The 18,242-nt window shown below is 31.9% G+C and overlaps 1 protein-coding gene across 5 annotated transcripts in view; it reads right to left on the minus strand.

The window, feature by feature from the left end:
• Nucleotides 1-18,242, minus strand: part of LRRC49 (leucine rich repeat containing 49) — a 201,012-nt gene that overhangs the window by 15,511 nt on the left and 167,259 nt on the right. For all 5 annotated transcript variants that reach the window (XM_074294661.1, XM_074294659.1, XM_074294660.1 and 2 more), the window contains 2 exons: nucleotides 5,581-5,818; nucleotides 4,269-4,454 (listed from right to left, as the gene is read on the minus strand). In XM_074294661.1, the coding sequence (XP_074150762.1) occupies nucleotides 4,269-4,454; nucleotides 5,581-5,818 (424 nt within the window). The remainder of the gene's footprint in view (nucleotides 1-4,268; nucleotides 4,455-5,580; nucleotides 5,819-18,242) is intronic.

An 18,242-nucleotide genomic window follows, 5' to 3' on the forward strand; every position in this document is an offset into this window, starting at 1 on the left:
CTAGAATGGAAGGGAAGGGGCCAGGTTGTGAAGAGCATCAGGTGTCAAAGAAGGGAGTCTATATTTCATATCTGAAACAATAGGAAATCTCTTAAGTTCAGTGAAAAATGGAATGACACAATATGATCTGCACATCAGGAAAATAACTTTGACAGTTGGAGAACAGACTGGAATGAAGAGGTTTCAGGCAGGGAGATCAAATAGATAACCACTGTAGTAGCCCAGGGGAGAAGTGAGGAGATACTGAACTCAACAGGTAGCTGATTAAGTGATTTAGAAGGGGATTAGAAGGGAGATATTCAATTCACAACCATCTATTTCATCTTAATGGTTGCATACTATCTTACCCTCCTCACCTTCTACCTTATCCAGGGGAGGCATCTTACCTCACCAATAATCCTCCATTTCAGCTAGTTAAGCTGTCTTTGGCTAACAAGGATTAGTGTAGAAAACCACTTTTTTTCAGTTTATTCTTCACTTAATTCATCCTTAGTCCATTTTATATCTAGACATAAATATTCTTTAATTCCTCTTCCCTTTCCTGTTTTCTTTTTTCTGCTCTTGTTCAGTTTTTCCCACAACACTTCTCACCTTAAGATTCCATATATGAAACAAAAATACTCCAATCATAGCTGTTAGAATAGAATAATATAAAAATAAAGGAAAAACCACAAGTTTTGAAGTGAAATTAAGCATATAAAGAACTAGAGTTATTATTTTCAAAGTCCTTTATCATACCTAAAAATCTTTAGAATTTCTGTCTATATCCTACTTCCTTTAGCACTGCATTAGCAACCAAGAAAATATTAAAAATAATTTCTTATTCAATGTTACTTCTTCAATTTTCTTTCATTGTTAGTATTATAATATACTTTTATATATTTTCAATTGTAAAGATAATAGCATCTCAATGCATCATTGGTTAAACTGTCCACCAAAGTCTTATTCTTACTCATTATTGTGGTATGGAAATAGTGATATTTTGGATTACAGTTCTTTGTAGATATATCATATCTTCATAGGCTGTTATTCAATTAACAAACATTTATTTAGTGTCTACATGCTAAAAGCACAAAGGTAAAAACTAAAATAACTCCAATACTTCAGGTGTTTAATTTAGCGGGAGAAATATTACATACATAACACATAAGTATATGCTAAATTACTACAAGATAATTTTGGAGGAAGAAACTAATTAATGAGACTAGAAAAGGCTTCAGGCAAAAGGTGGATTTTAAGCTGAGTTTTATAGAAAACAAGGAATTTTAAAAGCATAGGTAAAGAGGGACTAAATTCCCTGACTAAATTTTATAGGCAGCCACAATAAAAGCAATGTGTTGTATGTAATAGCAAAGAGACTAATATGGTTAGACTGTAGAGTGTCGGAAGAGTAGTAATACATAACAGTGTTAGGAATGAACCCTGGAACTAGATTGTGAAGAATTTTAAAAGACAAGAGTCGATATTAGATCCTAAAGATAACAGGGAACCAGTAGAATTTACTGGATAGAGTGACATTTTTAGATCTGAGCTTTAGGAAAATTACTGGCAGCTGTGAGAGGCTATATTGGAATGAAGAGAGACTTGACCAGAGGGACCAATTAGGAGGCTACTATAATAGTCTAGACAAAAGGTGATGAAGGTCTGAATTAGTGTGGCTGTTATGTGACTGGAGATATTGTGAAGATAGAGACAGTAAGACTGGCAACCAATTGAAAATGTAGGGTGAGAAAGGATAAGCAATTGAGGGTAACCTCAAGGTTATGGAATTATACTGGTAAAGACAATGATGCTTTTGACAGAGAAGTCTGTAAGCAGGAAGGATTATGAGGGGGAAGGTGATGAATTGTACTTTGGACATGTTGAGTTTGAGATGCCTATGAAATATACAGCTTGAAATGTCCAATAAGTAGATATGTAAGAATGGGATTTAGGAAAGAGACTAGAACTGGATATATGATATATAAAGCTGGGAGTCATCTGACACGGTGCTTGGCAAACTATAAATGCTAAATAAATATTCAATAAGTTGAACAAACAAAAGCTGATGAAATAGTAACATATTACACAAGGATTCCATAGTTCTCCAAATGTAATATTTTTCTTAAAATAGTTTGTTTTTATTTTTTATAGTCTCTAAGTGTATTATATTTACATATCATTTGGTTAAATTATATTTGGGTGCAAGTATCTAGTATCCTATGTCCTAATTTTGATTTCCCTAGAATGTTGGTTTGGTATAGAGAAAGTACATTTGGAAAATTCACTCTATCACAATAAAATTTCCTCTAGAATGGGCTAGCTTTGACAATCCTGTTAGTCTCTATTGAGGTTAGTTAGTTTGAAGGCTCTATTCAGGACTCTTAAGTTGTCTTGGAGGTCTAAATTAAACTAGACTCTCTCCCTTGAAAAGCAGCCTAAATAATCAAATATACTCAAAGGGACCAAGACTTACTTTACCTTCTAAAGACATGGCTCTCTACCATGGTGTTTGCATGTTAGGGGCACAAAGATAAAAACGGAAATAGCTCGTACCTCAGGTGCTTAATTTAATGGGAGAGCTATCATATACATGTATATACAAAATAAGTACAAGAAAATTTTGGAGAAAAAGCTAATGAGACTAGAAAAAGCTTTGGGTAACAGGTGGGTTTTAAGCTGGGTTTTGCAGAAAACAAGGAATTTTAAAAGGCAAAGATAAAAAGGGACTAAATTCCATGAGTGGAGACAGAGTAAAAGCATTGTGTTGTATGTGAGAAACAGTAAAGAGACCAATATGGCTGGATTGCAGAGTGTAAGAAGAGTAGTAATACATAACAGTGTTAGGAAAGTACATTGGAACTAAGTTGTGAAGGATTTTAAAAGACAAGAGTTGCTGATATTAGATATCCTAAAGATAACAAGAATCTACTATAGTTTACTGGATAGAGTGAGATTTTCAGGGCTTAACTTTAGAAAATATCCAATGGCTCTCCTAGCTTGATGAAATCAACAAATCTCAGTCTTTGGAAAATACACTACATTTTGAAAGAGCCAAGTTAAAGGTTTCTATAGTATCAGAATTAGTAGCAAGTATGTTCATTTTCAGTGAAGATGGGAATTTGTTCATTTTACCACTAACAAAACAAAATAAAAGGTTCAGCAAATTTGGCCTAGTTCCCCAGATTTAGTTGTATTTCAATGACCTGCTAATCTGGGTAATAATTATGTTTAGTACTGGCAGCACTCCCTCTTTACTTTTATTCTAGAGCAATATTTAAAGAGTATCGACAGACACCCTTGTTAATAACTGGGGATCAATGTGAGACAAGACTGACTCGCAACATTTGAAATAATTGCTCTTCAAGAGCTTTGAAATGGAAGGGTGGGATAGTAGCTAAGTATTAGATACAGAGTGAAAAGGCTGTGTTTTAATCCTGCTTTGGACATTTATTGACCCAGTTACCTTAGGTAACTTCCTTTAGCCATTCTGATTCTCAGTTTCTTCATCTGTAAAATGGGGGTAACATCTAGAATTATTGTGGTTCAAATGAAATAGTTTGGAAAGTGTTTTGAAAACTTCAAAGCTACCTGTTAGCTGATATTATTCAAAGATGATAAATCTCCCCAGATAAATCTGCCAGTCATCTCTAGTCTTAAATTATCCTAACTCATAGATGTTACATAGTTACATAGAAGCCAGCAGTTACAAAACTATTTAAGAGACAAAATAAAGGTTTGCTCATATTTTTCTTTTTAAATATTTTTTCTCCTTTCTAAATTTCTTGGTTTCACTCTCTTCTCTTTCCCATACCTTTTAACTTTCCTTTTCCTTATCCCATTCTTCTTTTCTTTCTCTTTGATGAGCATAATAATAATAATAAGAAATAATAAAATAAGCACAATAATAAATAACAAAATAAGTCCTTTATAGCATATGAGACAATGCATTAAGCACAGAATAAATAATAAGCTTTGACTTTTGAAGAATCTAAAAAGCATATTATCTACAAATAAGTATGAAGCATATAACTAATCACAAAATCTTTTACAATGTTGCTATCTTCCTATCAGAAAAATAAGTGACATCAATGTTCTTTAGTATTCACTTTGAGCCAATGCTATTTGAGAAGCTGGCTTAATACTCAAACTTTCTGAGTGATGTGATTTTTATTTTAAATTATAAAATGAAATAAACATTATCTGAAACTCCTTGCTATTTTTAACATGACTTTGTCTTAGAGAGAAATTTTATATATATATATGCTATTTACAAAGAATATAGTTACCTCAGTTCCATTTATTTTCTGCATGCTAAAATGGCTCAGTCTAAATAGCACATAGTATTTCCAGAGCGTAAAATTGACAACTGGATTTCCCTGAGGATCGATTGTCAACTGGTCAATGCGACGAAGCTGTGCCAGTGCATTAAACTGCTGCAGCATAACAAGATTTGTCTCCTTGAACTTAAGGTGCTATAAAACAAAAATGTAAATTTAAATCATATTAAATTTAAACATCTTAAAATTATCAAACTTGTGGTCTTCCTACTGATCTAATACTGAATTGTGTAATACTGAGCTAATTAGTATTCAACTACATAAAAGCACAAGAATTTTTTTTGACACATTTAATATGCCCACTTCAAAAAAAAAGGAAACATTTCCTATCTGCAAAACAAACCCATTTTGAAATAACTATTCAAATATTGATTAACCTAGATTAGCTTTATGATCCCCTTCCAACTCTATGATTTTGTGATCTAAAAAACCTCTATAAACTCCAAGAATGCTGAATCTTGGTTGGCTTTACATTAATACAAATTTTTAAATAAAAGACATAATGAAATTTTTGAATAACTTTATACAGAACTTTTTACTAGTCTTATAAGGTAAAAGCAGGCTATTGATTTTTTAAAAGCTAACTATCAGACACAAAGAATTTCTGGTTCTCCCAGAAAAAGTTCATAGAACTGGAATGATCATACAAGTGTTCCATCTGTCAGTTTAGCACTCCATTCACTAGAATACAGTTTTCATTTCTAGCTTTGTTTAAGGATAATGATAAAAAGTACTGAGTTAAGGAAATATGAAAGAGATAGATGCAGGAAATCAACTGAGTTATAGAAAGAAAATACTATTACACTAATATATATATATATATATGTACATATATATGTACATATATAAAGCAAAACTAAACATAAATGTTTTAAATGTTGCCATGGTATAAAAATGCATGACAATGAGAAATATAATATGTCATTACCATATAAGATATAATAAATAAAACATACACAATCTACTCTCTGAGTAGGTCCTAGCAAATATTTTATAAGGGATAAAGTAAATAATTTGAAATAGTTATTTTATTTCTCATTTCCATTTTACAAAGGGCCAAAGTACTTTACAATGGCTGAATTCCCAATAGTAGAATAAACTATAAAACCATTTTCAATTCTGGCTTTAGAAAGTCTTATTAGTAGTATAATGAACTTGCAAGATAGAAACTGGGGGAGGGGATGATTAAAACTAAGCTCTGAACCAAACTACATGAGTTACAACTAAGAGCCATCCAAATATATTGTTAATAAAGGTTTACCAAAGAATTAGGAAATTTAATCTTCAATTTGGGAAGTACTTGGACTATTTCATCAAATTCTATGAAAGTGAAGGAGACTGTAGTGACCAATCCTGCTGTCTGAACACTCCAGTTCCGATCCAGTGATTCTAGAGCTCCAGAGCCATACAAGAAAAGCGTATCTCCGTCCACTTCTACAAGATGATTTTCTATGACAGCAAGACCCTGTAAAGCAGTGCTTAGTACAGGGTCAAGAGATCTGGCAAAAGACAAATACAATTTTAAATGTAAGTTTTTTCATGGAAAGTAAATAATAGGATATGAAGACTTAATCATAATTTTCCTGTAATTTTAAAAGTTTTTTTTTACTTCAGTAAGTGGAAATTAAACAAATGCACAATTGACAAACTTTCATTACTATATGTGAAAGATAAATAACCCTCTACATGTATTTTCAATTCAAAGAAACACATAGTGTTACAAAAAATCCTTCTTCTAAATCCAAAGTTATTCTTTGCATCAAATTAAAATAATTTACACTCCACTCAGTTTATTTTTAAAGGCCACTAACTATTCAATGCCAAGTATATAGAAAGGTATGAGAGAAAGAAATGGCAAACTACTCCAGTATCTTTGGCAAGAAAGCCCCATGCGGGGTGGTCATGAGAGTCAGACATGACTGAACAACAACATAAACATATCATCCTTTAAATATTGTTGAAAGTTACAGTTTCAAAATAGAAGCCATATGTTATATATAAGGCTACAAAGGGATTTTAGCCAAGATGAATGTGAGAGAAGACTTTAAGATACGTTTTCATCTCTGAATGAAATGTACTACAAGAAATGAACCAAATAAAGTAAACTAAAAACTACAAAAAGGAGGAAATATTTCTTCTTGTAAGGGAATGCCTAGATAATTAACAAATAAGCAAACAAATCAATAAAGAGAGGTATGTTTTATAAGACCACTGCCCCGAGCAGAGAATCATGCTCCTCTGCCTACCTTGCTGAGCATAGAAGTAGGGGCATCTACCATTTCTCCTTTGAATCTCCTTTTGGCAGTACTTGGTCAGACATTTGTATTCCTCTCCGTCTCATTCAGAGGGCAAAAGAGATGCATGCTGAGTATGAGTAGGTTATAACATATGATAAATAAGAAATGATAGAAAAGGTGTAAAGTCTATCATCAAATAAAAATATAATCTAAAATAAAGATAAGTGGGTTCCACTTGAAGCTTGAAGCCAGATTGACCCCTCACAACTGCTGGAGTCAGAGCAGGAAAGATCTTGATAAGTGACAGTCCAGGAAGACAGATGGGAAAAGTTTCAAAAGCCCATCATGGAAGTCCCATCAGGAAGTCCAAGACACAATATAATATTAGATAGCTGAACTGCAGAATCAAGGAGATAAAATAGAAGTACCCCAGAATTTCTCCTTATGTTAGCCTAATTCCCAATATTCAACTGGAATTTGTCTGGATTGTGACAAGGAAAAAAGTTACTACCCACAAATTATTGTATAAGTATAAAGAGAGACAAGATCCAGACCAGCACTAATGATGGCCCATCAGAGAGAGGCAAAAGCCAGGGATAGGGCAGAGCAACAGACAGCTGGCTCCATCTCAAAGCAGAGTTGAGTGTCCTAAGTCAAGACTACAGAATAAGAAAAAGAGGGGCCCCCCAAAAAAGCCATTCCATCCACAACTGTGGCAAGGCAACAGCAGGAACATCCAGGCTACAGAATGCACAGGAGTAAAAGAATCTTGCCTATGTCATCTAAGAGTATGAGAGGAGTTAAAGCCTAGTCCTGCCACAAAATCCCAATCTAAAAACTAAGGCTGGAGATACGAGTCAACAAAAAAAATTATTAAAAACTACTGACTGGAAAATAGATCAAAGAGAGATATAGGATTCCCTGCAAACCCTATCTTAACAAAAAAACCTATGTAACCATATTTTTAATACCATCTAAGTATTAGATCTATCAGAACCAGATGAAAAAGAGAAAACAAAAAGAATACCTACTGAATAATACTGTTACCTACTGAAAAGCACCCAGCAATGTTGTTCAAAATGCAGAGCTTCCATGTCAAGAAAGTTCAAGTACAAAGAATTCTCATTTCAGGAGTCATGCATAAATATGCTGCAGTTACCATAAGAGGACATCTTGGACTATAATATTCTTATGGTCAAAAGAAAAAAGGCTTATAATGAAAAATAGAATTCTATAAAACTGCCTATAATTCTGCAAGGAGAAAAGTATATTTTTAATGCAATAGAAAGCTTTAAAGTATTCCTATTGAAAAGAAAAAGGCTAAAATATCACAGCTAAGTTTGGATTCTCATTTTTGAGGGGGGTGGCAAGCCTATTTGTACAAAAAATATTTATATAAGCTCCTATTGAAGTAGCTAAGAATTAGGTTTTGAGGGGATACCCATCAAATGGGGAATAGCTAAACATGTTGTGAATAATGAAATATTATTTTGCATTAAGAAATGACAAACTGTGTGATTTCAGAAAAACCTGGAAACATATGAATTGTAAAGAAAAGAACCAGGAGAACATTGTATACAACAAAATTATAAGATGGAGAACTATGAATGACTTAGCTATTTTCAGTATACAATGATCTAAGGCAATCTCAAAGGATTCATGAGAAAAAAAATATCTGCTTCTAGAGAAATAATTGATGTTATCTGAAATAAAGACTGAAGCATATTATTTTTTTCTTTCTTTTTAGTCTTCTTGCACAAAATGACTAACATGGAAATGTTTTACATGATAACACATGATAACACATGATAACACTATATTAAGAAGGGAAGAAAAAAGAAAGGAAGGGATAGAATTTGGAACTCAAAACTTAAAAAAATTTAAATTGTGTTTGCATAAAATTGGGGGAAAATATTATTTTTTAAAAAATGAAAAATAAATAGATTTGAACAGAAAAGGCCAGGGCTAGGTAGAATCTTTGAAATACAAACACAGGTGATGGGAAAAGTCTAGGAAACAAAGAACTAGAAACAAAATAGGTGCCCATAAATTGGGAAATGGTTGACTGAATTATGGTAAATTACATAAAATGGAATACTATTGCACATAATAGTATAATAACATGAAAAATAAAAGAACCCCCTAAATTCAGACAAATCAGGGAAAACTTTTATGAACTTATAGAGTTAAGTAAGGAAAACCAAGAAAACAATTTATACAATGCCTAGAATAATGTAAAGCAAAATAACTTAAACTTAAGAACTCTGGATGATTTAATGATTATCCATATATTCAGATGATTAATGATGAAAAATAGTTCCACCTGTGGGTAGAAAGGTGATTGACTAAAAGCACAGTATGAGTCATACCATGCATCTTGATTCAAGAATTTATTTGGCTTAATAATACTTTTGTATTAAAAGGAAAGGCTTCTTTGGCAGGGGGCAGGGAAGGGAGAGCAAAACAATAGTGTCAGAGGAAGTTTGTGGTAGTGATGCAAAAAAGGGAATAAAAATATGTAAATGAAAAAAAATACAAAGAAGATAGAAGTTCAGATGAGGGCACAAGTAAGTAGATCAATTTTGTTACCATTATGGTAAATATAATATTTACTTCTTTTAAAGAAAAATATACATAAATGTGTACCTAAATTAAACCTTCCTTCATCATCAAACAGGAACCAGTTCATAGAATCAGGAAAGAGGTTCTATTAAGTCGGCACAAACATATATATATGCATGTGTGTATGTATATATGTGTGTATGTATGTATAAGTATGTATTTGTATATTTTATCCTTCATTTTGAAGAGGATCAATGGCAGCATTATTGGGTCATGGTAAAATGTGTTTGGCTATAGTTGATCAGTTCAATATGAATTCAGAAGGCTCTTCCACAGGTTGGGGCACAAATAACCCATTAGAACATCTGGACTGAATTTGCAAAGCTCATGCTTCCTTTGTGTTACTACAATTGTGCTTTGTTCACTGATCTTTTCCACCTTCTTTAATATGGGGACATCTTACTTTTTTAGGTAAGCATGCATTTGACATTTAGGCTACATAGCAAGCTTATCAGTTATGTTCTTTGCAGCAGAATTTGAAAGCTTGGCAGTTCATCTCAAAAGACCTTAAGTGTCCCTCTCCTTATGATAAATGGTAATCTTCAGAATTTTTCAAAGGCAATTCAACTGGAAGCAGTTCTATTTTCTGACATAGTGTTGATAGGCTGTCCAAGTTTTACGGACATACAATGATAAAGTCAGCACAACAATTTTGTGGATTTTCAGTTTGGTTTTCAGCCTCAGACCTTTTCTCTTCTATACTTTCTTTCTGTGACTTTCAAATAATGAGCTAGCTCTGGCCATGTGTGTGTCTGTTTCATTCTCTATGTGGACATCCCTGTGGGTGTGTATGTATGCATATGTAAATATATGCATATTATATACATTTGTGTAGGTATATGTATTATGTAGCTGTAAAGTACTTTATGTTTGTGTCATAGCCAAGTTTTTTTCTGTTTGAGGATTAAACATGTTAGAAAGTTGGAAACTTTTTTGTTGTAAAAAGTTACACAAAAGTGGCTGCAACTAAAACTAACTTATGTTGAGAAAATCCAGTTTGTAAATGTGCTACATATCACAATTTTATATATAATCTTTTGTAAGCTGAAATATTTGTATTTATTTGTATGATGTTTGTCAAATTTCATAATAAAAAAGTTTTAAGACATGAACCTAAATTCTCTGACTACAAAGCCTATGTTCTCTGTACTTAGCAACCCATGACACTATTTTTATTAAATAAATAAGGCCATGATAATCAAATGAGAAAATATTGTTACAAAAATTAAATGTTAGGAAAGAGACTGTTACAATATAGCCAAAAAGTTATTCATTATAATGAAGTTAAACTTATACTAGAGTTAAAATCATTACATATTAGCAAAACAATATGTATAATCATATAAATAATAAAACCCACAGCAAATGCAGAGAAGCTCTTAGACAAAATATAGCATTTATAAATGGGCTAAAAAAGCACAGATGTAAGTTCCTTCTTAATGTGATCAAAAGAATATATATAAAAAGTGAATTTGCATTATTTGCATGAAGAAAGACTAGAAGTTTTTCTAGTAAGTTTAAGGAAAACACAATAATCCTACTTACATTCTTACTTGATAAGAGTACTAGAAATACTAGCTTAGTACTAAAACAAAATTTAAAATTACTAAATATTATCATGATCAAATTAAATCATCAAACATAAACATCATCTGATAGTTTACTTTTAAAAGCCCAGAAAAATCACTAAATGAACTAATTTGGACAATTCAGCAAAGCAGGAGAATATGAAATGATCCCACAAAAATCATCAGCATTTCAATACTGTAGTGACAAAAATGCAGATGACATTATAAAGGTATACTACTAAAAATAACTATAAAACTGCATGAAATACATAGACCTGCTAAAGATCTATAGAAATACTAATGAGAAAAAATTATAGAAATAAAGGAAGATAAATAGAAATTTGTTTTTACTCTTAAACATATATCAATCAAATGAAAAAAGATTCATTGTTCCTTCATAGGCAAGAAAATGAAAACTGCTTAGTAGTAGCAGATCTCAAGTTATCTGCAATAATCACTAAAATTTTTGGTACTGGTTAAAAATAGTCAAACATCAGTAAAATAAACTGGACAGCAAGACTTAAAAGGAAACAATTAGAATAGTCTCATGTTAAATAAAACAAAGAATGCAATCTCCTATTTGACAGAGATTGCTAAGAAATCTGTGAAACAGTTTGATTGATTGATTAGTCTAACATCTTACATAATATGGAACAACAAAAGTCAAATGGATAAGTGACTCATATCATTTTTACAAAAAGGAAAAAACAGAAGTTACCGTTAATAACTGTAGATGGGACAAAATTCATTATTAAAGAAATGATACAGGAGATCATTAAAGACAAAACAGATAATTGTGATTATGTAAAATGTAGAAGCTTCTGCATGAGAAAATGCCAGTAGAATAGAGAAAAGCTTGGGGGTGAGGAAAACTACAAAACACAAAGACTGACTATATAAAAGGTATCTTAGATATATCTTATGTAATCCCCTAGAAGTAACTGATAAAAACTAAGCTCAGTTTCCCGGGGGAAATTTGATTAAAGGATATAAACAAATTTGAAAAGAAGTGCAAACAGTAAATACATATACATGCATGTGTGTGTGTCTGTATATACACATATACACACTCACTGTATAAAATTACAATGTGTATATATGTATACATACATATGATGCTCCAAATCACTAATAATAGGAAAAATATGAAATGAAACAAATATTATTACAACTGTTATTACAAATCTATCAAAAGATGAGGAAAGAGAAACTATTTAATGTTGGAAGAGCTATAGATGGCCAAATATACTAATATACTGTAAGTAGTTGTGAATTGGACAAAATTATAAAATAGCTACATCACAAATGTCGATGCACTTTGGTCCAAAATGCAAAAATATTTTGGCGGATGAAAAAAAAAGTTGCTGATTTGTTTATACCTTTGACCTAATGATCCTCCTATTAGTAGGAATAGACATCAAGTCATTGAGGCAAAAAACCCAACACCACCAACTTAATAACACATTTTTAAAGGATATCTGAAAAAATATGATTAGAACTTTTTAAAAGAAGTTCATCCTCAAATTTTAATTACCTGAATAAGAATAAAGGATTTTCTTATTATTAGTTTTCAACTTTCAAATTTGGTATTTACTTCTAGGTTCATTTGTATCAGGCTTCATAAACCTAAAATTTATATAATAACTTTATTACTTTTTTTCTATCTCAACTACACAAACTAAAGATCTTAAAATATATTTTCTGCCTGCCAAAACTCTTCCTTTCAAGGACCTGCTCAGGTTCCACATCCTTTCTATAGCTTTCTCTGATATCCTTTTACTTTTACAAATCTTTCATGCTTCTAGGCTCCTGTGTTTATCATAATCTAACTTTCATTATAAATAGTTGTATATATGTTATCTTCCTTCAAAGCAAAGGCTATGTTGGGCTTTTTGTTTGTTTCCTTCACTTTTGCATTATCAGTGCTCAGCACAGAGTCATATATATAGTAGAAAGAGATTTTAATAATAAATACATTAGAGTTCTGAAATGGATTCATGATGCTTGCACCTGTAGAACTCATAATTGAAAATATACATTACTGACAGAAATGATTTTCATCACAAATGATTAATATATGTATGTATTATTTATAGATACATACATATGCATATATGTGCATATATTATTTAAAAATAAAACAACATTAAGGGCAGGCTGATTTTAGACAGAAATAAAATGAAAATAAATGTACGTACATTTATTTTGCTATAAATTCTAGAAAGTCTATAATTATTTCTGGAGAAAAACTTAAAAACAAGTTCCTCAACTGTAGTGAACTTAAAAAAGAATTTTATGTAAATAGATACACAAAAGTAGGTGTATCTATTTACAGATTTAAACGTATTTCTAGATGCATCATGTTGCGTAAGATAAATCAGCCCAAAAGGGAAAAAAATGAGAAAGAAAAAACAAAACAAACAAACAAAACAAAAACAAAAACAAAAACAAAAAAAACAACAACAATCAAGCAAACAAACAACAGCAGCAATGATAAAGGTGAAAATACAAAGCTGTGATCCACAATCAATCTCCATAGTTCTCTCTCTGCTTACGGATGGCTCTCTCCATATCACAAATATATTGGAATTTCCTTGAATCATCTTGTTGAAAAGAACCAAGTCCATCACAGTTGATCATCACATAATTTTGTTGTTGCAGTGTACAATATTATCTTGGTTCTACTCACTTTACTTAGCATCTTTTCATGTATGTCTTTTTGTTTTCTCTCCTAATAACTTCATTTTATTTTTTATAATAAAAAGAAAAAGTAAGCAAAAAACAATGACAACAAAAGTGAAAGTACTACATTGAGATCCATATTCAATCCCCATAGTTGTCTCTCTAGATGCAGATGGCTCTCTCCATCACAAGTCTATTGGAATTGGCCTGAATAACCTCATTGTTGAAAAGAGCCACATTCATCACAATAGATCATCACATATTCTTCTTATTGCTGTGTACAATGTTCACTTGGTTCTACTCACTTTACTTAACGTCAGTTCAAGTAAATCTCTCCAGGCCTTTCTGCAATCATCCTGCAGATCATTTCTTACAAAACAATAATATTCCATAATATTCCTATGCCATAAATTATTTAGCTATTCTTCAAGTGATGGGCATCCATTCAGGTTTCAGGTCTTTGCCTCTACAAAAAGATCTGCTACAAATATTCCTGCACATGTGTATCCTTTTCCCTTTTTTATAATCTCTGCGATACAAGCCCAGTAGAGACACTGTTGGATCAAAGGGTATATACATGGTTTGGTAGCTATTCGGGCATAGCAGAAACATTTTTCAAAGGTCAGGTTGATAAAGCTAAGCAATGAAAAAAAAAATCAGGCCAAGTTGGAAGGGGAGTGACAAAAAATTATTTTATATGAAATAAAATTTAAGAATAGAAATTTGTGCTTAAAAGCCTATATTCACAGGTGGAATTAAATTCTGTGATGATATCAAGCAAACTTGGAAGAAAGGTGGAAGCATAAATAATACTAGTCTCAGAAAAATATGAATAGCAATCATTATTAAAGAAAGCTCCCAGCTTAAAAACACTTGACTTATTACATTTTGTACATATGAAGAGATAACAACTGTTATGTGTAGGGTAGGGGAGGTGGGGGAAGAGGCCTTGCCTGAGGATTCTCCTGCTGCTGGATGGTACTCATATGGCTATGGGGGGGAGGGATTCCTCTTTTATGGAATGGCAAATAGATGGAGTAGCAGCTTGCCACTAGACTAAAAGGGAAAGTCCTTCCATTACCAAATCACAATGTACATAATGTATTCAAAAGTAGTAAAAGGTAAGAGATGCTCCCAGAGTCCTAACTTCTAATTTGGGATATATTTTCTCATATAAACTATCTTAAAAAGAATTGATCAAGCCATAGAAGTCTACTTTTCACATATTTCAAAACTATTATTAAATAGCTTTGTGGACTAGCTTAGGAAGCTAACTAACTATAAGAAGATTGTTCATATGAGAAAATGTGTTCCAAATTTTAAAGTGACTAAATATTAAGACTTGAAATAATCAATTTATATTCCTAAGAATTTATCATAAACACTGAAAATATCACTTTCAGCAAGTAGAATTCTGCAATAACTTGCAGGTGTTTTCTGTTTGTCTTTTGGTCTCATCTAAGTAACTTCAATAGATGTTCAAAGGGCAGAAAGATCTCAAAGAGAAAGTAAAGGGCCTTAAGGAATGCCTGGAATGGGCTCTCTCTTCATCTCCACCTTTTGCCTTCTCTTGAATCCCTTCAAGTTCCAATTAAAATCCCATCTTTTGCAGAAAACTTGCAAAATACTCTTACTTCTAGTGCATCCCTCTGCAGATCATCTCCAATCTATCCTATAAGCTTGTTTACTCATAACTGCTGCTGTCTCCACAGTTACTGAGAACAACTGGAGAGCAAATATTCCCTTTTGTTTGTTTTTGTATTCTCAGGTACAGCATGATGCCTGGCACATAGTAGGTGCTCAATAAATATGTAATGACTGGCTCTTGTTTATCTCCACATTTTCAAAGAGAATAAAATATTCACTGAAATACAGAAGAAGGGTATTGGTTAAAAAGAACAACAACAAACAAACAAACAAAAAAAAAAAACTCCACAAGTAATATTGTCATAGTTGCTGCCAAATACATGATGGGACTTTGGAAAAGAAAAGAAAAGATTTAGGAAGTGAACAGATGAAGGAACGTGATACAGTAAACTTGATTCTCACCAATAAGAATTAATTACTAAAATAGAAATAATGGAATCTTAAAAGGAAATTGACTACTGGATCAAAATGGGTATGCAAGAATAGGATCTGTACTTCTGGTGCACAATTTAAAAATAGAGAAATGCTGGATTCTTGTCCAGAAATATAATTCGCCAAATAGGGGCTGATTTAAAAAAAAATAGTCAATTATTTATAGTATTGGAAATCTAATCAGAAAGTTTTACACTTAAAAGGAAAGGGCAGAGGAATAACTTCTTATGTAAATAAAAAGCAAGTAAGAGCAGTTAAAAGTGATATAGGCTCAAGAAAGGAGTTTAGTAGTGAAAACATTGTCCTAAGATCTCTATACAACTAAGTAAAAAGCATGTATAATAAACCAGATGAACTAAGAGATTCTAAAACAAAGAGGCACAATGATCAATGAAAATTAGTGGGATGACATTTATTTCTAGATTTTTGTTTTGAAAGAATCTACATTGTTCAAAGAGAATAAAATAAAGGAGGAAGTATATTCTAGCAATTTATATTACAATAAATCTCTATGTGAAAATAAGTGAACCAGAGAAAAGAAGTATAGAAGAACCTCTAAGGTGGAAATCATTATAGGGAGAAACAGAAATATTATTTTAATATTGTGTATGACTCTAAAATATTTAGAAGTAAAAGAGACAAAGAATCATCAATTTTTGAGAGTTGTGGGGATCTTAGTATATATACATTTAGACCCACACATACACGAATGGAATTTTTACTATAACATTCTCAACAAATGATACTCTAGCCTCTGCTTAAAGATCTGTAGTGAACATCTGCTCCCTCTGTCACTAGTCTATTCCTCTTCTGGGCCCCTCTACCTGATAAAAGGTTTTTCCTGACATCATTTGAATTTGTGATTTTGCAACTTTTACCTATCCTCTGGATAGGTAAAACAGAAAACATGAAATTTCTACTGCAGTGACAATCCAACAATTTTTTCATAGTTACCTTAGCCTTCCAAATTTCCTCTTATGTATATTTATTCATAGTTTATTTATTTATATTCCTAGTTAAAAACTTAAATTTTCCTTTAACCAATTTATGTATGACTTATAGGTTCTTCAACATCCCAGTTTGTCTTCCCCTGGACAATCATTAGCTTATCAATGTCCTTCTTAAGCTATAGAGCACAGACTTGAAAAATGTTGTCTAATTAGCTTCCATCACCTAAGGCTATTTCTAGAAGCTATACTTCTCTTAATAGAGACCAAAATCATATTAGCTTTTTGACTGCCATAATCACATTTACAATCCACTAAAGGGCCTAGATTAGAGTTTCTTAACATTTTCTGTGTCACAAATCTCTTTCATGAAGAGTGAATCAGTCTATGGACTCCTTTTTATAATAATGTTTTATATGCATAAAACAAAATATGTAATATTACAAAGAAAACCTATATATTAAAATCCATTGATTATCAAAACATTTAAAATAAATCCACAGCAAGTTAAGAAGCTCTGCCCTACATATTTCGGGAGGATAGAAGCTTTTGTTTTGGGGTTCCAGGTCAGAGGAGAGAGCTGAAGTGAAGCTAGAGGCACTATCCTCCCACCCAATAATTAGAGGTGCTTATACTAATGCTTCTCATTAAAAATATATATATATATAAACCATCAAAGAAGAAAGAACCCGATCATAGCAACTTAATATGGAAAAAGGGAAGTCTGGTGTTCATTTTCAGTAGAGGGCACTAAAGTGAAAAAACCTCTTTTGCTCCAAAGAGTAACATTAAATGATTGTGCCCAGAGAGAATTTGTAGAAGTACTCAAAAAAATCTTAAAATCATATGAGACACACTTAGGAAAAACTAAAAGATAACTAAAATAAAAACCATCCAAAAAACCCAAGAAGATTATGAAAAAAATTATCCAAATAGGAAAGGAGATACAGAATATTAAAGACTAAAATAACTATTTGAAGTGGGCAAGAGGAAGCTAGAAAAAGTATGATACCAAGAGAATGTAAAACAACAGATCTGGAGAACAGATCAAGAAGACTTAAAAGTTAAGAATAATTGAACTACCTGAAAGCTGGGACCAAAAAAAAAGAACCTTGGCACAATAATGCAAGAAATAATGCAAGAAAATTGTCCTGAAATGATAGAACATGAGGGGAAAGTAGAAATAGAAACAATTCACCAACCGTCACTTCAAAGAAATCTTTTGTGAAAAACAAATAGGATTATCATTACCAAATTTTGAAACTCCCAGTTCAAAGCAAAACAAGAAAAAACAATTCAAATATGCTGGAACTACAATTAGAATTGTGCAGGATTTATCAGCAGTCACAATAAAAAACTGTAATCAAAATGGCACATATATAATGGCAATCAAAAGAATTAGGCCTGCAGCCAAAAATATAATTTCCAACAAAATTATTCATAATTCTGGATGATAAAAAAAGGACATTCAACAAACTTGCAAATATTCAGTACTTTTCCATCAACCAAACCTGAACTCAACAGAAAATTAAACATATAAGACCCAATATCCAAGATTAATTTCAAGGAACTTAATATGGACAAATCATTTATGTTGTTTTTACATGGAAATGTATACCATATGTTTAAGATTGACATCAGTAATAGAGTAGCTTAAAAGAAAGATTTATACAAATGAGATGCAGAGGAAGAACAGGCATTAGAGGGGGGAGGAAGGCTCATAGTTCTGAAAACCAATTCACCTTGGAAATGGGTTAAATAAGCAACACTACACATATACCATGAAGG

Source organism: Sminthopsis crassicaudata, chromosome 2 (genome assembly GCF_048593235.1).
Source record: "Sminthopsis crassicaudata isolate SCR6 chromosome 2, ASM4859323v1, whole genome shotgun sequence".
Classification (NCBI taxonomy): Eukaryota; Metazoa; Chordata; class Mammalia; order Dasyuromorphia; family Dasyuridae; genus Sminthopsis; species Sminthopsis crassicaudata.